The sequence below is a fragment of the Ornithodoros turicata genome, chromosome 6 (assembly GCF_037126465.1).
Source record: "Ornithodoros turicata isolate Travis chromosome 6, ASM3712646v1, whole genome shotgun sequence".
Lineage (NCBI taxonomy): Eukaryota > Metazoa > Arthropoda > Arachnida > Ixodida > Argasidae > Ornithodoros > Ornithodoros turicata.
In genome coordinates, this window is record NC_088206.1 from 17,463,620 (window position 1) to 17,485,826 (window position 22,207).

General features: G+C 46.1%; 1 protein-coding gene and 1 non-coding gene across 3 annotated transcripts; both read left to right on the top strand.

Annotated features, from left to right (window-relative positions):
- Window positions 1–21: 21 nt before the first annotated feature.
- LOC135397670 (uncharacterized) lies at window positions 22–21,761 on the top strand. Of its 2 annotated transcripts, none has more exons than XM_064629280.1 (6): window positions 22–340; window positions 4,156–4,504; window positions 8,757–9,001; window positions 12,198–12,455; window positions 14,956–15,151; window positions 20,966–21,761. In XM_064629280.1, the coding sequence occupies exons 1-6, from the start codon at window positions 99–101 to the stop codon at window positions 21,548–21,550; spliced, it is 1,875 nt and encodes a 624-aa protein (XP_064485350.1). In that variant the 5' UTR covers window positions 22–98; the 3' UTR covers window positions 21,551–21,761. The 2 variants fall into 2 exon arrangements, with proteins under 2 accessions (XP_064485350.1, XP_064485351.1); XM_064629281.1 differs by lacking the exon at window positions 22–340 and adding an exon at window positions 2,266–2,379.
- On the top strand, window positions 18,171–18,243 carry Trnat-ggu (transfer RNA threonine (anticodon GGU)). The gene has a single exon. It is a non-coding gene; the product is annotated as a tRNA-Thr (tRNA).
- Window positions 21,762–22,207: the final 446 nt, after the last annotated feature.

Sequence of the window (22,207 nt, forward strand, 5' to 3'; positions counted from 1 at the left end):
GGGGGGGGCGAAGAAGAAGAACACACACAGTGCTGCACGTTCTAGTTCTAGAAGGCATCAAGAAGACGACGACGGCGTCCCTTTTGCCCATTTGTGCCATGGCTCGATGGTTGTTCCTGTTCTTCTGCTGCCTGCAAAAGTTCTCCTTTGGCTCTGGCGAAATCCGTTCTTTGTCCATGGTTGCAGAACAACCAGGCGCTCGCCAGTGGTCCCTCGGTGACACCGTGCGGCTCACCTACACCTTGGAGACATATTGGGACACCCATGTGTTCTGTACCAAAGACGGACGTCTTCTTACTTCCTATTCCATCCAAGTGCCCACTCGGACCGTCGCCAAAAGGTACCCAAGGCATGAATGTTGTCTATTCTTGGCCTTTCGTTGTTACTTTGCCGCAACAACGACCTGTTACCCTTCTAACGTGTGGATCCTACGAATTATGAGGTGCGGGTTCTAATAACGTAGGCTGCAAATTACATGCTAGGGAGTTACGTGTTACAAATTACATGCTAATAGGCCGTTTGAAAAAGTTCAAGGGAGCAGCGCGCACCCTGACAGGGCGTGCCGGGAAATGTTGTGCAAAACTACAGCGACGATGCATACACCAGTACAACGACGACGACGATCGGAGATTATAGCAAGTCGCTGTCGTGCACAGTATTTCCCGGCCTGCCCTTCCAGGGTGCGTGCTGCTCTCTGGAACTTTTGCAAATGGCCTATTGCCTGCACGTCTAAGAAACTAACTAATGGGAGGAGGCGCCTATCTGGGACCCACAGATAGGCGCCTCCTCCGAGTTTCAACAAATCAGGACACAGAATGATATAATTCGGAGTCGTGGTTGGTTAGGATCGTGCTATGTCGTGAAGTTCTGTGTTAACAGTGTAGACGAGTGCTCCCTCCTCCACAGGCGTGCACGCGATTAAAGGAGCAATAAGGTGACATTTAACGTCGTTCGAAATCCTGCTTCGTCCGTCAAGCTGTCCACCAGGAGTCACCATGCAAAATATTTTCGCTCTGCGGTGCGTTATAGCTGTGCAGTCGAATTTAAAAAAAAAGCCATAGAAAACAGCCGCGGCCGGCCGGCACGATCCTCGCGTGACGGGGAGAATGCCCCGAGCCTTACTCACGCGCCGCTTATAGGCCTGTTGTACGACGTATGGGGGCGCTCCGAACCATGTCCTTCGGCGCCACATATGGCCGAAAGCGCGCAGCTCGGTCGCGTACCCGCGCATACTGATGAGTTTCGGAGTCATGTTGCGTCTATACTGTGGGTTTCTGGAAATAAAATCTAAGAGTAAATCTTTAGGGACTCGAACTTACGGAAATGAGAGGCGCTAATTAAGCACGTCTACGGATTAGAAGAAGAAATTGACGGCAACGTGACGCTAATCAAGGGGAAGTGCATCTCGCAAGTGAAAGACAGTGTCAACTACAACGTTTCTTTGAACGTAAGCACCATTTCCTGAAATCGTTTGCATAAAAATGGGCGTGATCGGTAAAAGAGCCTTTCGTAAGCCGTAAATTCGTATTCCGTTAGAGTGTAGCGCACTTCTGTGTACTGCGTGCATTTACGCGCACATGCAAACGCCTCGGGCGCTTGTGACTTTCGACTCAGTCCACGACATGGGCGTTCACGGGATCTTTTCCAAGGGGGGGGGGGGGGGGACAAAGCGTGCGCTCCTTCTTTTCCTGGAAATGGGCTCTGCGAACTCTGCGGGTGTTGTTCATATGACATCAGAGGATAAACATGCCGACCTATGTCTAAAGAGCCACAATTTTCACAAGTGACGTTGAAGCTCTAGGAGGGACACCCCCTTGCCCCCCTCTCCGTACGCCCATGCTCCATAATTCCTTAATCGTTACCTTACAGCAACACAAATAACGTGTTGGACTACGTGTCTGTTCCTTACCACGTAATGACTTAAAACCCTTCGTCCAGTGCGTCCCGCCAGTTGCACCTGAAAAGCTGGCACAGCTGAAAAATGCAAGCACGCGAACAAAAGTGACAACAGTTCGTGCATCAGCAAGCCGCAGCCATGGGAAAGAACAACCGGAAAACCTAAGCGGGATATACTGCTGTCACCCGCGCCAGGGAACACGGTACGACATTACTGCAAGAATCCGGCCCCTCGTATTCTTCAATCTGTTAGAGCAGTTTACAACACAACAGTGTTGTGTACCCGACGTTATTTTCTTTGGTAGAGATGCCATCGCAGTACAACGGAACGGCGCGAAATACGGCACACACGATCCACTAGAACGGCAGCTGTACAACAGGGGCCTGATCGGCGCTACGGCCGCCGAGCGAAACTTTAGTGGAACAGGCCTATACATGCTTGAGCTGTGCTGCTATACGTCACTGGTCACGTGAGGAGAGTAGGTACGTCACGACGTCCTCTCGTTCTGCGATGCGCTCTTTTCACGAGGAGACTGAATTTTCAAAGGTATGCGGAACAAAGCCCTCGCGCTCGCTCTGTAGGTCACCTGCGCTCATCGTTCTTTCGCAGGAACTGATGTTATTCGTTGGAGTACTCTGCACCAAAAAAAAAAAAAGAAAGAAAAAACGAAACATTTTGGGGGTCACTTCAGCGCTCCTTTAAGGATTTTAGAGTGGGAGTCATGACGTCACGAGAAGCGCGACGCGGCATTTTTCGCCCCCACCGAGAGTCGAGTCTATCCACTCGCGGCCTCGCATTCGACCGCAACTCTCAAGAAGACACTGTCGCACCTCCACGTCTTGCAAGAGCGACTGGATGAATTTGATAAAATTGCTAGTTTGCCGCAAATATTTCAATACAAGTTCCACACTCTTATACCCTAGTCAGACGGCAAACCTAAGTCCGTTAGCGGAACGGCCGTTACTTCACCTGTAGTCCAATCATCATTTGGAATGACATCGTTCTCTGCCCTGATTTGTTGAAAATGGGGGGCGTACACCTTTTTTATTACAATTACGCTCTGCATAATTGCCACAAAAAAGGCGTACGCCTCCTGTTTTCAACAAATCAGGGCAGCGAACGATGTCATTCCAAGTGATGATTGGACTGCAGGTGAAGTAACGGCCGTTCCTCTAACGGACTTCGGTTTGCCGTCTGACTAGGGCATTAAACCTCCTCGCGTTACACGCTCTTAGGCAACACTCCTCCTCAATGACATCGTTCTCTCGTTCGATTTATTCAAAACTGGAGGCACATGCCCCTTTGTGACAATTATGGAATATGGAACTGGAGTATACTACTCTGTAGCGACCAGTGGAATTCTCCACAAGATGTGGATGCCGGTCTGCTCCATGCGGACAGATTGAGACTGAGGCGATAAGAACACCTCGAAACTGGCATCCGGAAACCATCTAGAAACCGAAACTACCATGTCCGGCACCGACTGACAGTCTACACTCTTACAGATGAACTTCGCCGCATAGCCAACCATTATCTCGGATGCTATCGTTATCTGCCCTGATTTGTCGAAAACGGGAGGCGTACGCCTTTTTGTGACAATTATGAACAGCATAAGCGTCACACAAAAGAGGCGTACGCCTCCCATTTTCAACAAATCATTGTAGATAACGATATCATTCGAGATGATGGTTGGCTATCAACGTGGCATGCGGTGAAGTTCATTTTTAAGAGTGTACCTGACAAATCTGCTCGTCCGAAAAGCACTACGATATTATAGAAAATAATTTTAAAGATCAGTACTGCTTCGTTCCGGTGGTGTGACGTCACTCCCTACGCGGAGGAGTGACAGGGCGGCAGTCAGAGGATAAAGGCGCCGTCCAGACTCCCCGTAACTCTGAGACTCCCGCATGGCCGCGGCATTCCATCTCTCAAGGTCGCGCCCTCATTGGTTCTCAGGGGGTGACGTTTCCTCTTTCCTTTAGAGAGGGAATTCCGGTATATATATTCTCAACATCCGCCGTCTGCACTTGCCATGTATTCCATCGAATAACAGTCAAGCTGCGCCACTCTTTCGGGTGATATTTTCGATACTGTGGTCAGTGGTCCACGAGGAATAAAATGACACTATAGTTTCAAAATCGACTGGGACTGATGCGACCATCCCATTAAGCTTCGTAAATTTCCCAAGTAACCTGATATGTAGCACTCGCTGTTGTTTGCAGGGTGATCACATTTTGTGTTTTCTTTTTCTTTTACAGAGTACATCGCATGTTGCTGGTTCGCAATGCGTCCATGGAACACGCGGGCCGCTACCTGTGCCACGCGCGAACTCACGTGTCGAACGTGACCCGCACAGTGGGCTGGAAGGTTCACTTGCGAGCGCCATCTCTCTGCCCATTGGCGTACGGGTGCCATGAGAGGGACGATGTCATATGCCATCCTTGCACGTGTCCACCAAAGAAACAGTTCTACGGACGAAATAGAATCTTCCGATGCTACAACGAGCAGAACATCGTAGACGTCAAACTCCTAACTACGTCCCACAACTTTCGACAGTTCGAGCCCCTGGTGGTGGATTATGAACTAACCACATTCGGAGACACGCAGGTACAGTGTTGTCCTTCCGTTCAGAAAAGTAGCGACACCACAGCGGACTACCCTTGGATTAAGTTTATCCAACCGATGTTTAAATAGAGAGACACATAAACTTCGATTATCGATAATTGTCGATATCCTGAACAAAATATCGATAAAATCGATTAAGATATCGATTTTTATATATCGACAGTTTATCGATGTTATATATCTATGCATTAGCTCCCAAAGGAAATATGGATATGCTGACTTTCAATATGAAGTTCTGCCCTTCGAATATTCAAGAAAATTGTTTTCCACTTTATGTCCTCCTGTGTGTGCTATGCGTACACTCTTAAAAATGAACTTCACCGCATAGCACGATCCTAGCCAACCATCATCTCGAATGATATCGTTATCTGCCCTGATTTGTTGAAAACGAGAGGCGTACGCCTTTTTGTGACACTTATGCTGTTCATAATTGTCACAGAAATGGGGTACGCCTCCCGTTTTCAACAAATAAGGGCATATAACGATATCATTCGAGATCGTGGTTGGCTAGGAGCGTGCTGTGCGGTGAAGTTCATTTTTAAGAGTGTATGTGAGGAGTAGGTCTCACATGACGAGTTTCTCTTGTGGTGCCTATTCAGCCTTGCGTATTGATGAAGCGCTCACGTAGAATTTAACTGTAACCCAATGGCGTCAGTATTACCTCTCCAAGGTCTACAGCTGCTGCAATCATTCGCGGGATCAAGTCAGCTGTTCAAACAGCCAGGAGCAGTGTCCGACTGCCAGGAAAAATGTTATGCCCTGCTATTGGAGCAAGGCGAACGCCATACGCGCAGAGCTTTGCAGCGGCCCCATATCAGGCGCTCACCTGGATATGCGTATAACATAGTAAAGGGAGAGAAAGACCGCTTATTCTCGTAAATTATTCCTGCCATACAGCCAATTCGCCACGGCGCGATTTAATTATGCAGCCGAATAGCCTCCTACAAACTACCAATAGCATGACAAATAGACATTTTATTAACACTCACTCACGCGTTGGAAAGCGTCCACAACGGAGCCGACTCTTTGACACGCTTGAGGAAGTTATACAAATTAAGATTACACCAACCAAATAGACGTGCCGCGATTGCCGTAAAAACGAAACTGTGGCCAAATACATTGTTGCCGACTGTGTGGCGCGTGTACGTGCAAACAATATTTGGACACCAGCGAAAGCGCATTCAAAATTGACCGGCCCTTTTCTTTGCTCTTAGGCGATATCTTTTGTGTTGTGTTGCTGTAATAAAACTCACCAGCAATGTCATCAATACGAGAAAACAGCACCATTCACAAGAAAACGTTTAAACTTCGCTTTTGTGTTTCCCGTTAGCACAAGTACCGCTCCCCACTGAAGGTTTACATTTCCGGGCGCGATATTTCTATCGACGTGCATATCGATACAAAAAAATCGGTAAATTAAAAAATTGCGATAACACCGTGTCGTAGAAATATCAATATAATGAAGCTCCTGTACATGACCTCACGCGCAGCCTTTGTCCGCCTTCGAGTGACGTGGAAAAACGTGGGCATGCGTTATAGGCGTGATACTGAGGAGCGAATGAGGTAACAGCTTGTGTTATTACAGTTTCATCTCGTAACTGCACGCATACCGCAACAGCTGACGGTATGCCTTCCTACTGTGACGCCGGTGAGGCAATATGTTTTCCCATGAAACGTGACCAGAAGTGACGTCACTGCACGAGCCTCACTGATATCGCTCCGTCCCTATCGTCCGTGTCTCTCATAGAGTTACGCTGCGTCTGGACGGCGCCTTTCCTCTCTCACTCCTCCGCTAAGGGAGTGACGTCACGCCGCCAGAGGTTTTGCGGGCGCGGAAACAGGGCTGATCTTTAAAATTCGTTTATTTAATATCTCGGAACTTTTCGGACGAAAAACTTGGCCGGACAGATTATCGGCCGACGCCGAACATAGCGGTATCGGTTTGATTAGAGTCAATAAATAAGCTTCTCTTCAGAGCATACCTGGGTAGTAATGTCATTACTGTAATGAGATTACTGTAATGAATTACTTTTCCTGGTAATTTGTAATGTAATGCATTACTTTTTGCGTTATGTAATTTGTAATGTAATTTAATTACATTTGGGCAGTAATTTTAATGACATTACTCATTACTTTTTACAAAATAATCGAGTGTGTGTTCTGTGTTTGCACTTGCCAGAGAATTGGGGAGCGGCGAGTTAAAAGAATTCCAACGCCCACTATGAACGGTGACGCACTCAATTGGCACGGGGAACGTCAGTTCCCTTCGACGAGCCAGTTGCTTTAGTTAGGGCACCCACAAACAAATGTTCTTTAGGTCAACGGTCTGTAGCCTTGGAGAATCATTGTTTTCGGGGCCCATCCTCCAGACAATCTTCCCGTTCTCGTGATACTTTGTCACCTTCGTCTCTACATTGTGGAACGATACGTCATACGTGGCACACTAGCCTGACATGTAGAAGATACAAATGGAAGAGTACAAGCTAACGAGGAGGAGGAAAAGGAGTGTCGTTGGGAGGAACCCGAGAGGTCTGCCTGCCTGATTAGGCGGCATGTTTCTCGGGAAGGGAAAGGTGGTGGAGAGGAGGAGAGGAAAGGGTGAAGTGGAAGACCGAGCGGAATCCGCTCGGGGGGAAGATAGCTGCGTCAATGGGCCAACTTCAGGGGAACTGTGCCGGCATACGCCTATTACACATCTGAGGGAAACCCAGGAAAAACCCCAGACGGCACAGCCGGCCCGCGGATTCGAACCGCGGACCTCCCAGTCTCCAAGCGCACGCGTTACCGCTGCGCCACCGGAGCTGGTGTGTACAAGCTAACTGTTGTTACATTGTCAGCATACATTCCCCCGAATTTCGGGGAAGGCAAGTTTCGTCAACTTTCGTGTTTTTGTCCCTTGTGCCTTCCACAAAACTTCGAAACATGTACGCCAATAATAGCAAAGTAATGACTTTGTAATGTCATTACTTTTTCGTAGTAATTGTAATGTAATTTCATTACATTTCAGTTGCAGTAATGAGTAATGTAATTTAATTACATTTTAGAAGTAATTTACCCAGGTATGCTTCAGAGTATCGACACTGAGTTCCAAGAGAGCGTGCGCCATCTTGTTTCCGCGCCACGGTAGCCACGCGCTTCAGACGCGCCTCAGAGCCTTAGTGGACGATGCCATCTATCGTGCGCGGGTGAAATGTCTTTCTCTTGCAAGCAGCTCATCAAGGTTGACGGCCTTGCACTCATCTTGACATCCTTGGGACGCTCTGGTTGACAATACATGGATTATCGCACAACAATCATACACGCTTCCCTGTCTTTGATCCCCAACTGGGGATGGTACCAGTGTGCTGCGGAAACAAGATGGTGATCCTGCTCCCCCTTGGACCTCAGTATCCATACTCTGAAGCGATTTAGTTAGATTTAGCTTATTTAGTGACTCTAGGTTTGATAGATGTGTGTCCGTATGCGTCACCATGCAAGATATTTTCGATCTGCGGTGCGGTATAGCTGTGAAATCGGATTTACAAAAAAATAGTCGGAGAAAGCAGCCACGGATGGCCGACACGATGCTCTCGTGACGTGGTGAAGGCTCCACACCAATTGCTCCTTTGTTTTTTCTTCACAGCTCACGCGCCGCTTCTACATGCTTGAGCTGTGCCGCTGTACGTCACTGGTCACGTGGGGGGAGTAGCGTACGTCACGACGTCCTCTCGTTCTGCGATGCGCTATTTTCACGGCGAGAAGGATTTTTTCAAAGGTAGGCGGAGGTGGGCGGAGCCCTCGCGCTGGCTCTGCAGGTCACCTGCACTCTTAAAAATGAACTTCACCACATAGCACGCTCCTGGCCAACCATCACCCCGAATGACAACGTTCACGCCCTAGATTTGTTGAAAACGGGAGGAGGAGCCTATTTTGTGCCATTATGCACAGCACAAAATAGGCTCCTCCTCCCGTTTTCAACAAATCAGGGGCGAGAACGTTGTCATTCGGGATGGTGGTTGGCTAGGAGCGTGCTATGTGGTGAAGTTCATTTTTAAGAGTGTGCGCTCATCGTTCCTTCGCAGGAACTCGTTGGAGAACACTCTGCGCCGAAAAAACGCAAAAAAAAACAAACAAACAGAAAAGGGGGTTACCAAGTGGAACACAAGCAATTTGTACCTTGTTGCCAATTTGCTACCAGCCGCGTTAAAGAAATGCTGTCGCGTTTAATAACGGAGGCAACCGTTTTATGGTGCAGGTCCGTTGGATTGTAAACGGCTACATCCGCCAGTCTTACACCGTCCTTCTTAACACCGAGGAGACGATCGTGACTCTTCAAAAGCGACTGATCATTGGCGATAAAGTGGAACGCGACGAACGCTACGAAGGCACAATTGAGGCACGGGTGCGAGGCACTGAACTCATCGCAAGCCGTACTGCAACCATTGTCTTATCCTACATTCAGCCAGGTTCACCCTGTGAGCCCAACGAGTCAAAACTTAGGTAAACGTAGCGACTATTAAAATCCTGCCACGAGCCAAAGAAAGAGAAAAGAAAGGCGCTGTTGCGCATTTTCTTGTGACGGTAATTGTCACCGTACTAAATGTTTCAGAAAATTCAGTTACCAGTACACTGTAGAAACAAATTCTACCGCATAGCCTGCTGCACGCCAGTCATTGCCACGAATGATAGGGTTATCGCTTCCGATTTGAAGCGAGTGAAGGGCGTACGCTTTTCTGAGTCAAATTGGATATATGATAGTAATAAAAATAATTTATTTCATAAACAAATACACACAACAGGATGCAACATCTGCAACAGGATGGCCTATGCCTGATGGCACAAAGTGGCCAAAATTGACACAAAATGGCGTACGCCCCCTCTCTCTCTCTTCGAATCAAAAGTCATAACCCTATCAATTGTGGCAATAGTTGGCGCAGAGCGTACTATGAGGTGAAGTTCAGTTTTCAGAGTGTAATTAGATTGTAATAGCCTGCAATTAATAAATAGCCTGCAATTAATAATGTAATTAGATTGTAATAGCCTGTTTTCACTGCTAGTGGTAGTCTTAGGAGAAATTACTGTAAAAACTACTATACAGATACAGTAGCTAGAGCAAATAGAAACTAGATAATAAGTTACAGTTGAAAAAGTTAATAAGTACAAGTTAACAAGTTCAATAAGAATAACAACTTACACTTGGTTACTTCACATTTGCTTAACGAATTGTCGAGCACTCAAGACCAACTTCTATTCCATATACAGGGTGTCCCAGCTAACTGCGAACATATTTCAAAAAAAATATATATATATATGACACTTTTACCAAGATGAAATCAATTGCAATACAGGGTGTCCGGTGAGAAAGTGTCATTAAATTTCTAAAAATAGGTTTAACTTCAGAAAATTACGAAACTACTTGGAATACACACACATACTTTTGCCACAGATTCAGGCCGTTTGCATTCGCGTCACACATTAAGCTAATTTTGCTAATTGAACTCAAAAATTAGCCAAGCAAAGGTAACGTTTTTCTTGATGGATTCGGAAGCCAATGACCATAGCACACTATTCCAACCGAAATCACAGGTTTTTTCTGAAGATTTGTACAAAAATTTGACAGCCGCAAAGCCGTCACTTGGCAAGGCGTGCTCCATGAAATTTGCGTTTGCGTAAATGCTGGCTGTGCCTTTATCGAGAGAAAGTGGAAACAGCCACACCCGATCGAGGGCATTACAGCGGTAACCGCGGCAATTAAGCGGTAAAATAAAGAAAAAAAAATGGCGTTCCTTCACGAACTTTTTGCGGGCGATCTACCGAACGGATTTTTGTTCTGAAAACGGCTACGATATCAGGTGACCGAAAGGAACAGATGTTCTCATTGGGACAAATTTGTAGCTTTTATAACTAAAAACTTAATTAATGAAAGTTAATTAATAAATTGGCCTTTGGACTTTGCCAATGCCCTCCTAGGGAGTGCCCTTCAGCATATGCTATATTGCAATTGATTTCGTCTAGGAGAAAGTGTTATATATATTTTAAAAAATATGTTCGCAGTTAGCTGGGACACCCTGTATTCAATGCCAAGTAGAAATATGCGGTGCATGTTGCACTCCACCATGAGCTGTTTCACAAAGTTTGTTTCGGTAAGTTTGTCCCACGATATTGCGGGTGTGCGCCCCACCTCGAACAACCGCCTAACTGGCGCAGAAAACCAGATGTTATCATATTACCACGAAGATGGAAAGGAGGAAACCGTATTTAGCCAAGACGATTGCTGTTGCACGATGCGGTAGCTGCACCGGCGCTCACCGAGTCGATGCAGTGTGCTGAGTTTACATGAATGCGACAGATGCGCATCGAATTGAGTGGAAACCGGAATGAAGACTATGCTCTGCCATTTCCATGGAGGCACGTCGAGTTTGGCTAATGCGTCCCACGGTGTCACATTGCAAATATAGAGCTCTGCAACTGACAAGATGGCGTATATGCAGGCCAGTTGGTGGAAGAACTCCATATTGTAAAAGCCTGAGGCTGGGCACACAAGAGGGACGACACGACCCTCTCTGTGTCCAGACTCAGGCTTTTACACGATAGAGCTCTGCACTTTCGGAACTGTTGTGTCTAGAGATGGGACGAATCCAAAATTTTTTGAATCCGAATCCGCATCCAGCGAAGGTTCTACGAAGTCCACGAATCTTACGAATCTCGAATCTTTCGAATCCTTTCTTTAAAGAGTTTAAGAAGCCAAGAAAAAAAAAAACACTTCGAGAGAAGTGTTTTGAAGCAGATTATGATACCTTCGTTTAACGAAAAACAAATTAAATAATGCTTCAGTTTCAGGAGAAAATATACCCATATAGTTCTTCTTAAACGTAATTTATTTAACATGTTGTTCATCGACTGCAAGAAATGCATACATTCTCGAGTCTGAATTATTTTTATCATAAAACTAAGCAACGATCACGAGCAAAACCAGGTTACTTTTAAACTTGTAATATAACAGTCAATGCCTGAACCTCAGAACAGTCCAGAGCAATGTAAACAAACAAACAAGAAAACACCTGTCGAAGAAAACAACGTCTTTCGGGCGGATTGAATACGATGCGCTATCCTGGCGAATTGACCCGTTTACACGGTTGAGTTATTATGACCGTTGTGACCGATTACGAACGTTAGCGTAAACGATACAGACATTTTTGGAGCTATACATTCAGAGCGAGTTCTCTGTTCCAAAAAGTCTTGCACAACGGCACGCTGCACAACTGCATGCTTTGCACACCGACAACGCACACGAAACGGTTTTCCTAGGTTCTTTGGCGTGCGCTCTAATTCGAGAAGACGCCACTGCGCGGTGCACTGTGAAGGCGGGGCGCGCCCCTGTATGCCGCGATAGACGCAGACGCTGCGGCCTTTAGAAGGAGCGAGTGAGCCTCACGGCATAGATTTTGGCCCTCGTCACAAGTGAAAGCGAGGCTCTGTGATGCATCGAAAGCGGATGCAAGCGCATTTATGAGAAACCTCCGGGTCTGCTGCCACGGGCTTCCTGGTAACCTACAATAGCGGGCACAGCGTGGCATTTTTTCTTTGATTTGAGGGCCGCCCACAGTTTGGGAACCACTGCTATAGAATTCCATTTGTGTGGGTTCCATTTTACGGAACATTTATTTGTTCTGAGCTGTCACTGGGTGAAACGCAGGTGCTCAGTCATCAACGGCGAATGCGTGGGTAAGGTGTGCGCATGCCCTCAAGACTGGGTCGAAAATCACATGCAGCACACGTGCAAGAGGCCCTGCAGCGATCCCACTGAATGCATGGACCTGGGAAGAGCCACGTGCAACAGCAGGGATTGCGAGTGCTTGCCCGGATTTTACCTGCAAGGCGGCAAATGCACGAGGCTGGAGTGCGTGTCTCACAGTGAGTGCTCGAAGCGGCATAGCAGCAGCTTCTGCCACAGGTATGGAAGCGGCTGCATTCGCTACGAATGCTTTATTGGGCGATATGAAGGATTTGCTTTCGATACGAATGTAAACGATTCAGGAAAAGGCAAAGAGCAAATGGGGAGGTTCATGTTTCGCTGTTAAAACGGAGCTTCCCCACAAAACACCGCTTGGAGCCAACTGCCATTCACTCTTCAACAGAACTTCACCAAATAGCACGCTGAATGCCGACCATTGTACACTCTTAAAAATGAACTTCACCGCATAGCACGCTCCTAGCCAACCATCATCCCGAATGACAACGTTCTCGCCCCTGATTTGTTGAAAACGGGAGGCGGAGCCTATTCTGTGCCGTTCATAATGAGCACAAAATAGGCTCCGGCTCCCTTTTTCAACAAATCTAGAGCGAGAACGTTGTCATTTGGGACGATGGTTGGCTAGGAGCGTGCTATGTGGTGAAGTTCATTTTTAAGAGTGTACAGAGTGATAACTTTATCACTCTTAATTTAGTGGAAGGGGGGCGTACGCTTTTTTGTGACGATTCACATAACTGCACAAGTGTCGCAAAAAGGTGCACGCCTCCCGTTTTACAGATTAGGAGAGAGAACGATGTCATTCGGCATGATGGTTGGCTAGGTGATTTGTGGAAACCCGGAGGCGTACGCCTTTTTGAGACACTTATGCAGCTATGTTAATTGCCACAAAACTGCACTCTTAAAAATGAACTTCACCGCATAGCACGATCCTAGCCAACCATCATCTCGAATGATATCGTTATCTGCCCTGATTTGTTGAAAACGAGAGGCGTACGCCTTTTTGTGACACTTATGCTGTTCATAATTGTCACAGAAATGGGGTACGCCTCCCGTTTTCAACAAATAAGGGCATATAACGATATCATTCGAGATCGTGGTTGGCTAGGAGCGTGCTGTGCGGTGAAGTTCATTTTTAAGAGTGTGCGTACGCCTCGCGCTTCCCACAAATCAAGAGTGATAAAGGTCTCACTCTCTACAATGACTGGCCTTCAGCGTGCTATGTGGTGAAGTTCTCTCTTCATAAGTGTCCCAAAAAAGCGTACACCCCCGTTCTCCACAACTCAGTGGAGAGAACAACGTCATCCCGGATTATGATTCGCCGGGAGCGTGGTACGCGGTGAAGTTCTGACTTAAAAGGCCTACCACAATTGAAAAAAAAAAAATCTTACGAAAACCTTACGATTCTGGAAGATCATGCCTTAGTTAATATAGAAGCCGCATAAGGGCCAGGGCGGCGTTCCGACGCCGGTTATTGTTACGGACAGTTATGGATGCCGTCTTGGTTTCGATATCTCTCTGACTCTTGTTGAAAATGAGACGAATCCGCCTATTTTTGGACACTTTGAAGTTTGCATAATGGTTTCAAAATAGGCAGATCCATCCCATTGCCAAGAAAAATCTGGAGAGAACATTTGAAAGATGACTTGTTCGGAGTGCGTGATGTGGTGAAGTTTCATTTTAACAGTGCAGGGACAAAGCAGGCACGCGAGGTCTGCAAACGCCAAAGAACCACTGAAATTAAAGTAAATGATGACAAAGCCCGTGCTTCTCTATACAGTCTTAAAACAGGACTTCATCGCATAACAAGCTCATAGCTGCACTAGGAAGGGAGTTGCCTCAGGACAGAAGCCGCCGATATTTCGAACAGAGACTGTTCTTCTTCTGGGCCCAGAAGAAGAACAGTCTCTGTTCGAAATATCGGCGGCTTCTGTCCTGAGGCAACTCCCTTCCTACATCTCTACCGGTTCGCTGGATTTCTACCCATCTTCATAGCTGCACTGTAAGACAAACTTCCGCAGAACACTGGGACCCTTTTCTGTTTGAAATGCTCATTTCTAGGGAGCCTGAATGATATGTTACAGAAAGTCCCGAGATCCCAAGTCTGATTTAAATGCTTATCCAACTGCGGTGGCCAGTGTCAGCAAAATCGCTAACCAGAGAGCTACATCTCTTTCTGGCTCGCTCCCGAAGCGTCTTGGTGCTGTTCTATGCACATGGAAAATGCTTGTTGTTGTTGTAGTTGAAAAGTTGAAAAAGCGTTTTGATACTGATCTACAGTATCAGAAAAAATTCTCACAGGATTTTGCCGCAATGTTATAATAGATGGTTGAGACAGTGTTTCAATGTATTTTGTTGTAATGCTTAGATACGTTTGAATATTATTTAAACATGTTTGACTATATATATTTGAATATTGTTTAGATTGGAAAAGTATGTTTGAATAGTGTTTAAATTAATATGCTTAATTTATTATCTTTCGTACGTCTGATTAAGTAAGTCTATCTTGCTGCTGCCTCTGTATCAGGGGTCGCGGGTGTGATCAAACTGCCCCACTCGGCTTTTTCCTGTGCCTCCCTGCACTTCGGAATTGTAAAATGTACTAAAACAGAAAGCTTGGAATTCAATAAAGTGCCAAATCACCAAAGCACTAGTTAGCAGTAGCTTTGGGTAAATTATCCATCAAAGCGTGTTTTGCTTCCAGGGGGTACTGCTACTGCCTGGCGGGGTACACGTTGAGCAATGGGCGCTGCGAACCTCAGCACTGTCTTGTGGCCGATGAGTGTCCCCAGCCTGACATGCACTGCGTCAGAGGGCTGTGTGTCTGCAATAGTCAGTTTGATCTCGTCGAGAATACGTGCAGGAAGAGCGACGTTGGAGCTTGCGATCCTGCCAGCCAGGTATTACGCCCTCAATACCATACGGTTGTATACAGTTTTATTGGCTTGTCCATAAACAGCGCGGTGGCCTTGTAATGTATAGCCTTCCAAACCATATACTTCGTCCGATGTAACATGTCAGGAACATAACTTCCACGGGAGATAGTTTTGAGTTGTCGAACATCTCAATGCACTCTAAAAACTGAACTTTTCCACGCCGAGACTGGGAAGGTGACACAGGTTCGAATCCTGTCACCGGCTGTGCTGTCCGAGGTTTTCCCTGGGTTTTCCGAAGACTTTCCAGACGAATGTAGGCACAGTTCCCCCTGAAGTCGGCCTAGGACGCATACTAACCCCTCTGTCCCCCACTCCTTCCTGCTGTCCTCTCTCCATCTGTACGCCGCTCATAGCCACAGTTGCTTCGCGGCGCTAACACGGAATTTAAAAACTTTGTCAAATAAAAATATTAATCAAATCTTAATCTTAATCTTTGTCAATTAAAAAAAAAAACTCCATTGTCAGGAATGGTAGGCTTATCGCTTCTGATTCGAGTAGAGAGGGAGGCGTACGCCTTTTTGTGTCAATTATCAAGTATCCAAACTGACACAACAAGGCGTACGCCCCCCTCCCCTCTCTCGCTCTCTTCGAATTAGAAACGATAAACCTATCACTCGTGGCAATGGTTGGCGCGGAGCGTGCCATGCGGTGAAGTTCAGTTTTTAGAGTGTAGGGGATTGAATATTCGCGTTGGTTAAAAGGCGCTATGGGGAGAAGGATTGTAAACTTCAGAATAGGTGGTCTTACTGCTTATTCGTTAGGCGTTGACTTTCCAGCGGTGGACGAAGCGCTAAAAGCAGTTTAAAGTGGCACTAAAGTGTAAAAATTTCTCCTCGCGAAATGAGAGATGTCGTTACCTTGACATTAACATATAAGGAACAGGATTCATCCGTTGAGTCGTTCGTAATTTATGTGAGAAAGAAACGCCAGTGTACGATTTCCCTCTCCCTCCTCCTCCTTCGCAAGAACTGCGATGATTGGATAAATCGTTTGAGGAGATCAATGGGTGCAAAGAGTAAAATCCAACACGGTATACATAGCAGTGCTAAAAACAAGTTTCCATCAGAGATTAGCCGCACAGATATTAGCGAGTCTTAGTTAATCTGAACCTATTCACGATAACAATGGACCTTTTTCACGTACGCGTCGTATCCTAGGGGCTCTCCAACGAACCATGCTCGGCGCGCGTCAAAATAAATCCACGTGGGTAGCGCAAAGAATCCAGAGAGGGGCCGACAAGCTCGCGCCGTTCGTACGGTCTCCCCATTGGTCCCTACTTCTGTCGTCCTCATACTGCGCCATTTAGTGAAGACGGAGATGATCCTCTCCGGCGCCTCAAGGTCATACGCATGCGCATAGGCCATTGTGAAAAACGTCCTTTCCGAAAACATGATATCACCCTCTTTCTTTGGAGCGAGTGACATCACATTGCTAAGCTTGGATTTGATAAATTCCTTTATCATACCCTTTTCGAATTCTTCCGATGTGCTAAATCCACGGTGTTGTACGTATCGCCGTTACAAGTAACGCCGTCACAGTAATCGATACTTTTTCGGTATCGGAGTGGGTATCGCGATCCTTTCTTAAGTCGGTATCGGAAAAGTATTTCCGTTACAAGTTTATGGTAACGCGATCTCTGTATCGTTACCGATACCGATACTTTTTAGTGCCCCACCCTTTTTTCACCGGCCATATTTCTCACTCTTATTCATTGGCAATGGTCCGCCTAGCCCTCGACAAGAAGCTTGTGGACACGCCTACGTGCTCCGTAACCGGAATTATGGGATTTACCAAACCCGTGTTCACCGTTTTTCTTTGAAACTGAAGGAAATAATCACGCTGTGTTCAACAAATGGTTGAGGTCAACGAACAGAGGTCAAGACTTTGACAGTGCGCTCTGGATTCCACTGCTAAGCTGCCGTGTCGCACTGAGTCACGCTCACATATACTGTGGCATTGTTAACTTCGGATAGGATTCCTTGGTCATTGGACTCCATGATATGTGTGGGCCTGACACTAACGTAAGTGTCACACTGTCAGCTGCCGGAGAGACCATGGCTTGCAAGGATGGCAGAAGACGATTTCAAGAACCAGCTATTGATAAAAGTCAAGCATAGTACGTTTCCGAGCTACATATGAAATATGCTGTCTTTTCACTACAAAACTGTTCACGTAAGCGTTATTTCTATGTTGCGTCATCTCCGTATTTCGAACCAAGGTATCGCCCAAAGTATTGCGTTACTTTTTTTTTAGTAACGGTAGCGGTACTCCGTTACTTTAAAAAAGAAGTATCGATATCGGTATTTCGATACTTTTAACTCAAGTAGTGAGTATCGGTGTCGCGATACTATATTTCGGTAACGGGTACAACACTGGCTAAATCTCGCTATCATCGATGAAAGATGAAAGTCACTGAAAAGGTTAGCCAGCTGTAGGGATCGAACCCATATCTTCTGGATTACCGTGTGGTTATGTGTTCCAGCCTCAGAACATCAGTTTCTCTCTTGTTCAACAGGTGCCGCTTGCGTCGATTTCCGTCGTATGAATGTGCGTATGAGTGAGCAAAAATGTAAGAGTGAAAGGAGGGTGAGTGAGAGAGTGGCTGGTTTGTCGTCCCTTCAGATGACGCACCCCGAAAGTCGCTGGAGAGGCGTGTTAGCTTAGCTCAATTGGTAGAGCCCTAGACCGGTAAATCCAGAAGATGTGGGTTCGATCCCTACAGCTGGCTAACCTTTTCAGTGACTTTGATTTTTCATCGTTGATTTCTTAGGCAATTTGAGGATTTGTTTGTATCTGTCCCTTCTATGTGTTCCAACCTCAGAACATCAGTTTCTCTCTTGTTCAACAGGTGCCGCTTGCGTCGATTTCCGTCGTATGAATGTGCGTATGAGTGAGCAAAAATGTAAGAGTGAAAGGAGGGAGAGTGAGTGGCTGGTTTGTCGTCCCTTCAGATGACGCACCCCGAAAGTCGCTGGAGAGGCGTGTTAGCTTAGCTCAATTGGTAGAGCCCTGGACCGGTAATCCAGAAGATGTGGGTTCGATCCCTACAGCTAGCTAACCTTTTCAGTGACTTTCATCTTTCATCGTTGATTTCTTAGGCAATTTGAGGCTTTGTTTGTATCTGTCCCTTCTATGTGTTCCAGCCTCAGAACATCAGTTTCTCTCTCGCTATCATGTTCTTCCTCCACGCGCGACATTTATTTAAACATACACTGAAGTCCAGTACACAAAAATGAGGTACAACCAATTGAAAATATCTCTTCCAGTGTTAGGCTTTAATGTGAACAACGTGAGTAGTGTCAATGTAACTCTGGGTTTAACTCTGCAGCAAGTACCACGATTAATAAGACATACCAAAAAGCAAGCGGACAATGCCCCGTGTCTAATCATCACCACAATTCAGGGACACGACACAGAAAGCCGGCTTCGCAAGATAGCAGATAACCATGCAAGAAAGCCAACTTGACAGATTTGCACGAGGATATGTGAGGAGGAAAAATTCGGGGAAGGACAAGGAGGAGAGATAGAGAACTTTTAACGTCATCTGGCGCGGTAACAACACCGACGCACGCGGGGCACGCACGAGGGCTCGTGCTCAAGTAATAAAAAAAGGCAATGCGTGGTTCAGAAATGGAAACATGCATCAACCCTTTTGTGTTGATTGAATGTCGTTGCGAAATCAAAATTCGCGCTATAGAAGCTCGTGGAGCGAAATGATGGGTCCGTGCGACAATGGCACGGTGTTAATATTAATAATTGGTGGCGCCCACTGCGATCATGAGCGTCGCCACAGCGTCGGTTCGTAGATAGACTGGTCTATTTGTGAACAATTTCATGATGTAAAAGCAGCGATGGCTTTACAGTAACGCTTAGTGGAAATTAACAGATACACGAACAATGTACTCGACAATAATTTATATTGCAATTAAAAAAGAGTGCTATTGCAAACATGCTGTTCGTCAATGAATACCAATGTAGCTGCCATTTACCGGATAAAATAAAATAGATTTCTTACCGTTGATATTTGGTAGAAAGCGTTAACAACGTCACGAACGCGCGGTGCGTGAACGGTCTGTGCCTCTGCCTACACAGAATATTATATATAATATATTCGTTTTCCTATATCATCACTTGGCACAACCGAAAAAGCATCGTTCTTCTGTAAACGCGATTGCGCTGGTTCGCCATGTGTATTCCTTCGGCCTTTCTGTGAGCTTTTTCGTCATTGTATGAAAAAGCAAGAAACATTAGACATATACTTGGTAAAGAGAGAGATAGACAGAGAAATATTTAAACGCACAGGACAGATGTCGCTATCCGGCGGTGAGAAACTTTCGATGGTCAGCAGCACGGGCAAGGATAACCATTCGCGACAGTAAGCTAACAAGAAAATGAGTCAGTTGCTGGGAGTTCTTCTTCAACGTGGACGCAGCTATCTCGGTGCCTTCACCTATCTTTGAATGACTCGGTAGCATTTTTTCCCCGATGTTTATCATCACTCTTATACAGAATGTTTTATGAAGGCCCCCGGCTGAATTATTCGCAAACAGGTGGCGATATTCAAAATATTTCGTTTTAATGGGCATCCCTGAGGCATCCGTCAAGAACTGAACCCTTAAGCATAGCAATTAGCATGCTCTCATTAATTAAATAAAAAGCCCCTATTCAACGGACGCTTTCGGTACCTCTATTTTACCGAGCAGGACCTTCAGCGAAAAATATTCCGGGAAGAAAACCCGCGTCGACACTTCTTGATTTTTTTCGTGTAATTAATCGACTTCGGTTTACATACGTTTTGCGCGGAGGAGCTTACCAATGCGCACTTTCGGTTGACTATACGACTGTCAATTAAGTCTTCATCCGGCTGATTGACTTGTGGCTACGATGATGGCATTCCAGGAAGTTACCGGAATGTACGCAATTTGGGCGCCGGTTGTGCTGTCTGTGTGTTTCTCCTGGCTTTTCTTCAGACGCTTTAAGAAAAATGGTCCGCACAGTTCCCTGTGAAGAGACGCGTCGGTATGCCCTGTTATTATTATTTGTCTCTGTTCCCAATCCTGTGGTTAAATTAACACATAGTCATTATTATTGGCACATCAAGGAACCAACGCTACAACTGTACTCGAACATGTTCTGCAGTAGCAGACATATTGTACCATCGATAGATAAGCTGTCGCTATTCAGGATATACAGGTTGTCCGCACCAACAGTGAAGTTTTCTTAATTCTTCGTAATAGGAAAATGCCTTTGTCTTCTTCCCTTGCCCTTAAGTGCGAAGGAGAACGAGCACCAACTTTTGATCTTCCCAACATTTATGCGTGGGACAACGAATAGCGCATTTTCGGGAGCGCGACAAAAATGGGCCTCCAAATCTGCCGTTTTTTCGGGGCCACGTCTTCGCGCTGTATTTTCCCAATCCTTTTCTTTTCTTTTTGAAAACGACAACGGCATCAGCACACCAAAGAGAACTAATGTTGTAACTGGGCCGAACTCCTACCTTTCGCCATTAGAGTTCACGATTGAAACGACCAGTCATAACCATAGTCATATAGCCAAAAAGTGGCGTACCTAACCGAGAACATATAGCCAATTATTGTCATCGAAAAAAGAAAAAGAAATAAAAAAAATTCCCTATATAAAAACAAACTCTGACCAAGCTACGTCGGACACCCAGTATGGCATCAACACAGAATTTTCGCGAATCATATCGTTTTCTCTAATTGTAGCCACACTACATTAAAGTCCGCGATTGAGCGCATCCTACGTCTTCCCTTCCAGAGTGCATGCGCGACGCCGAACTCCATCTGCGACGCCGAGGACAACCAATGCCGCTGCAAAAAAGGCTACCGCGCCGTCACTGTTCTCGGTGGCAGAGACTGCCTGGACGTCGACTGCACAAACGGAACGTGCAACGTCACGAACGCGCGGTGCGTGAACGGTATGTGCCTCTGCCCCAACGGAAAACCCCCGACCAGTGCTTTCTGCTTCGGCCACATTGGCGTGACCGCAGCAGAACTCATGGGTTCCGTTAAGTTAGCGTCTCTGTCTGCGGCCATTCTTGTTGGCGTTATCATCTTCGCATGCGTTACCATGACCTGCATGAAGTCCAAAGAAGATTACGTGTCTTCGATCGAGGACGATAAGCCGGTGGACGACGAAGGGGCTATCGTGGCCGCGAAAAAGGCGAAGGCATTTTTGGAAGAAGAGGAGCAACCCGTAGAGCCTCTGCCCGAAGAAGGATTCGTGAGGACCTTCATGCGTTCCATGTTTCCCAAGCTGTCGGATGGGCTGTTCGGCGTGCATGGGGAAGAGACGAGAATTAAGTTCGGAAGCACGGATATATCGAGTTCGCTCGATATCTGACGAGAAAATGACTGCGATAATGTGCGGAACGTTTATTAGATGTGTATGAAGTTCCATTGTGTTTTGCAGTTCAGTGGAAAATCTGTGAAAGAATAGCTTGTATCCCATATACTTATCTTAATGCAATAATGCGTTCAGAGAACGCTGCCATATGCATTGTGCTTGAAACTGTATTCACGCCAAACGCATTAAAACGATGGTTTTCAGTAGGGAGACGTCTTTTCTTCACGCTTTCTTACGGATAATTAGACATGCTGTGCATAGTCAAATACGTCGTATACACGATAAAGCATAAAAGGAAAATATTTCCTTTGATATTTCAGGTTTTTACGTGCGTTAGTGAAAGAAATCCTGAATATCCCCGAATATAGTGTCATGAACATCATATTTGGTACGAAATCAAGCAAGGCTTCGTTTCGAGGATTTCATCTCCGCCGAACTTGAGGATGCTTCGAAAACTTAACATCAAGCCACAATCATTTGCGAGACACTTCGCTGTAATGGCTGGACACAGAACGTCTTTTTTAAGAAATGCCCGGAAAAGAACCCTGAATATAGTGACATGGACGTCATGCTAGGTATAAAATCAAGCAATCTCAGCTCTGGCGAATTTGAGGCCGCTTCGAAAATCAACATCAATCACCAAGCCATTATCAT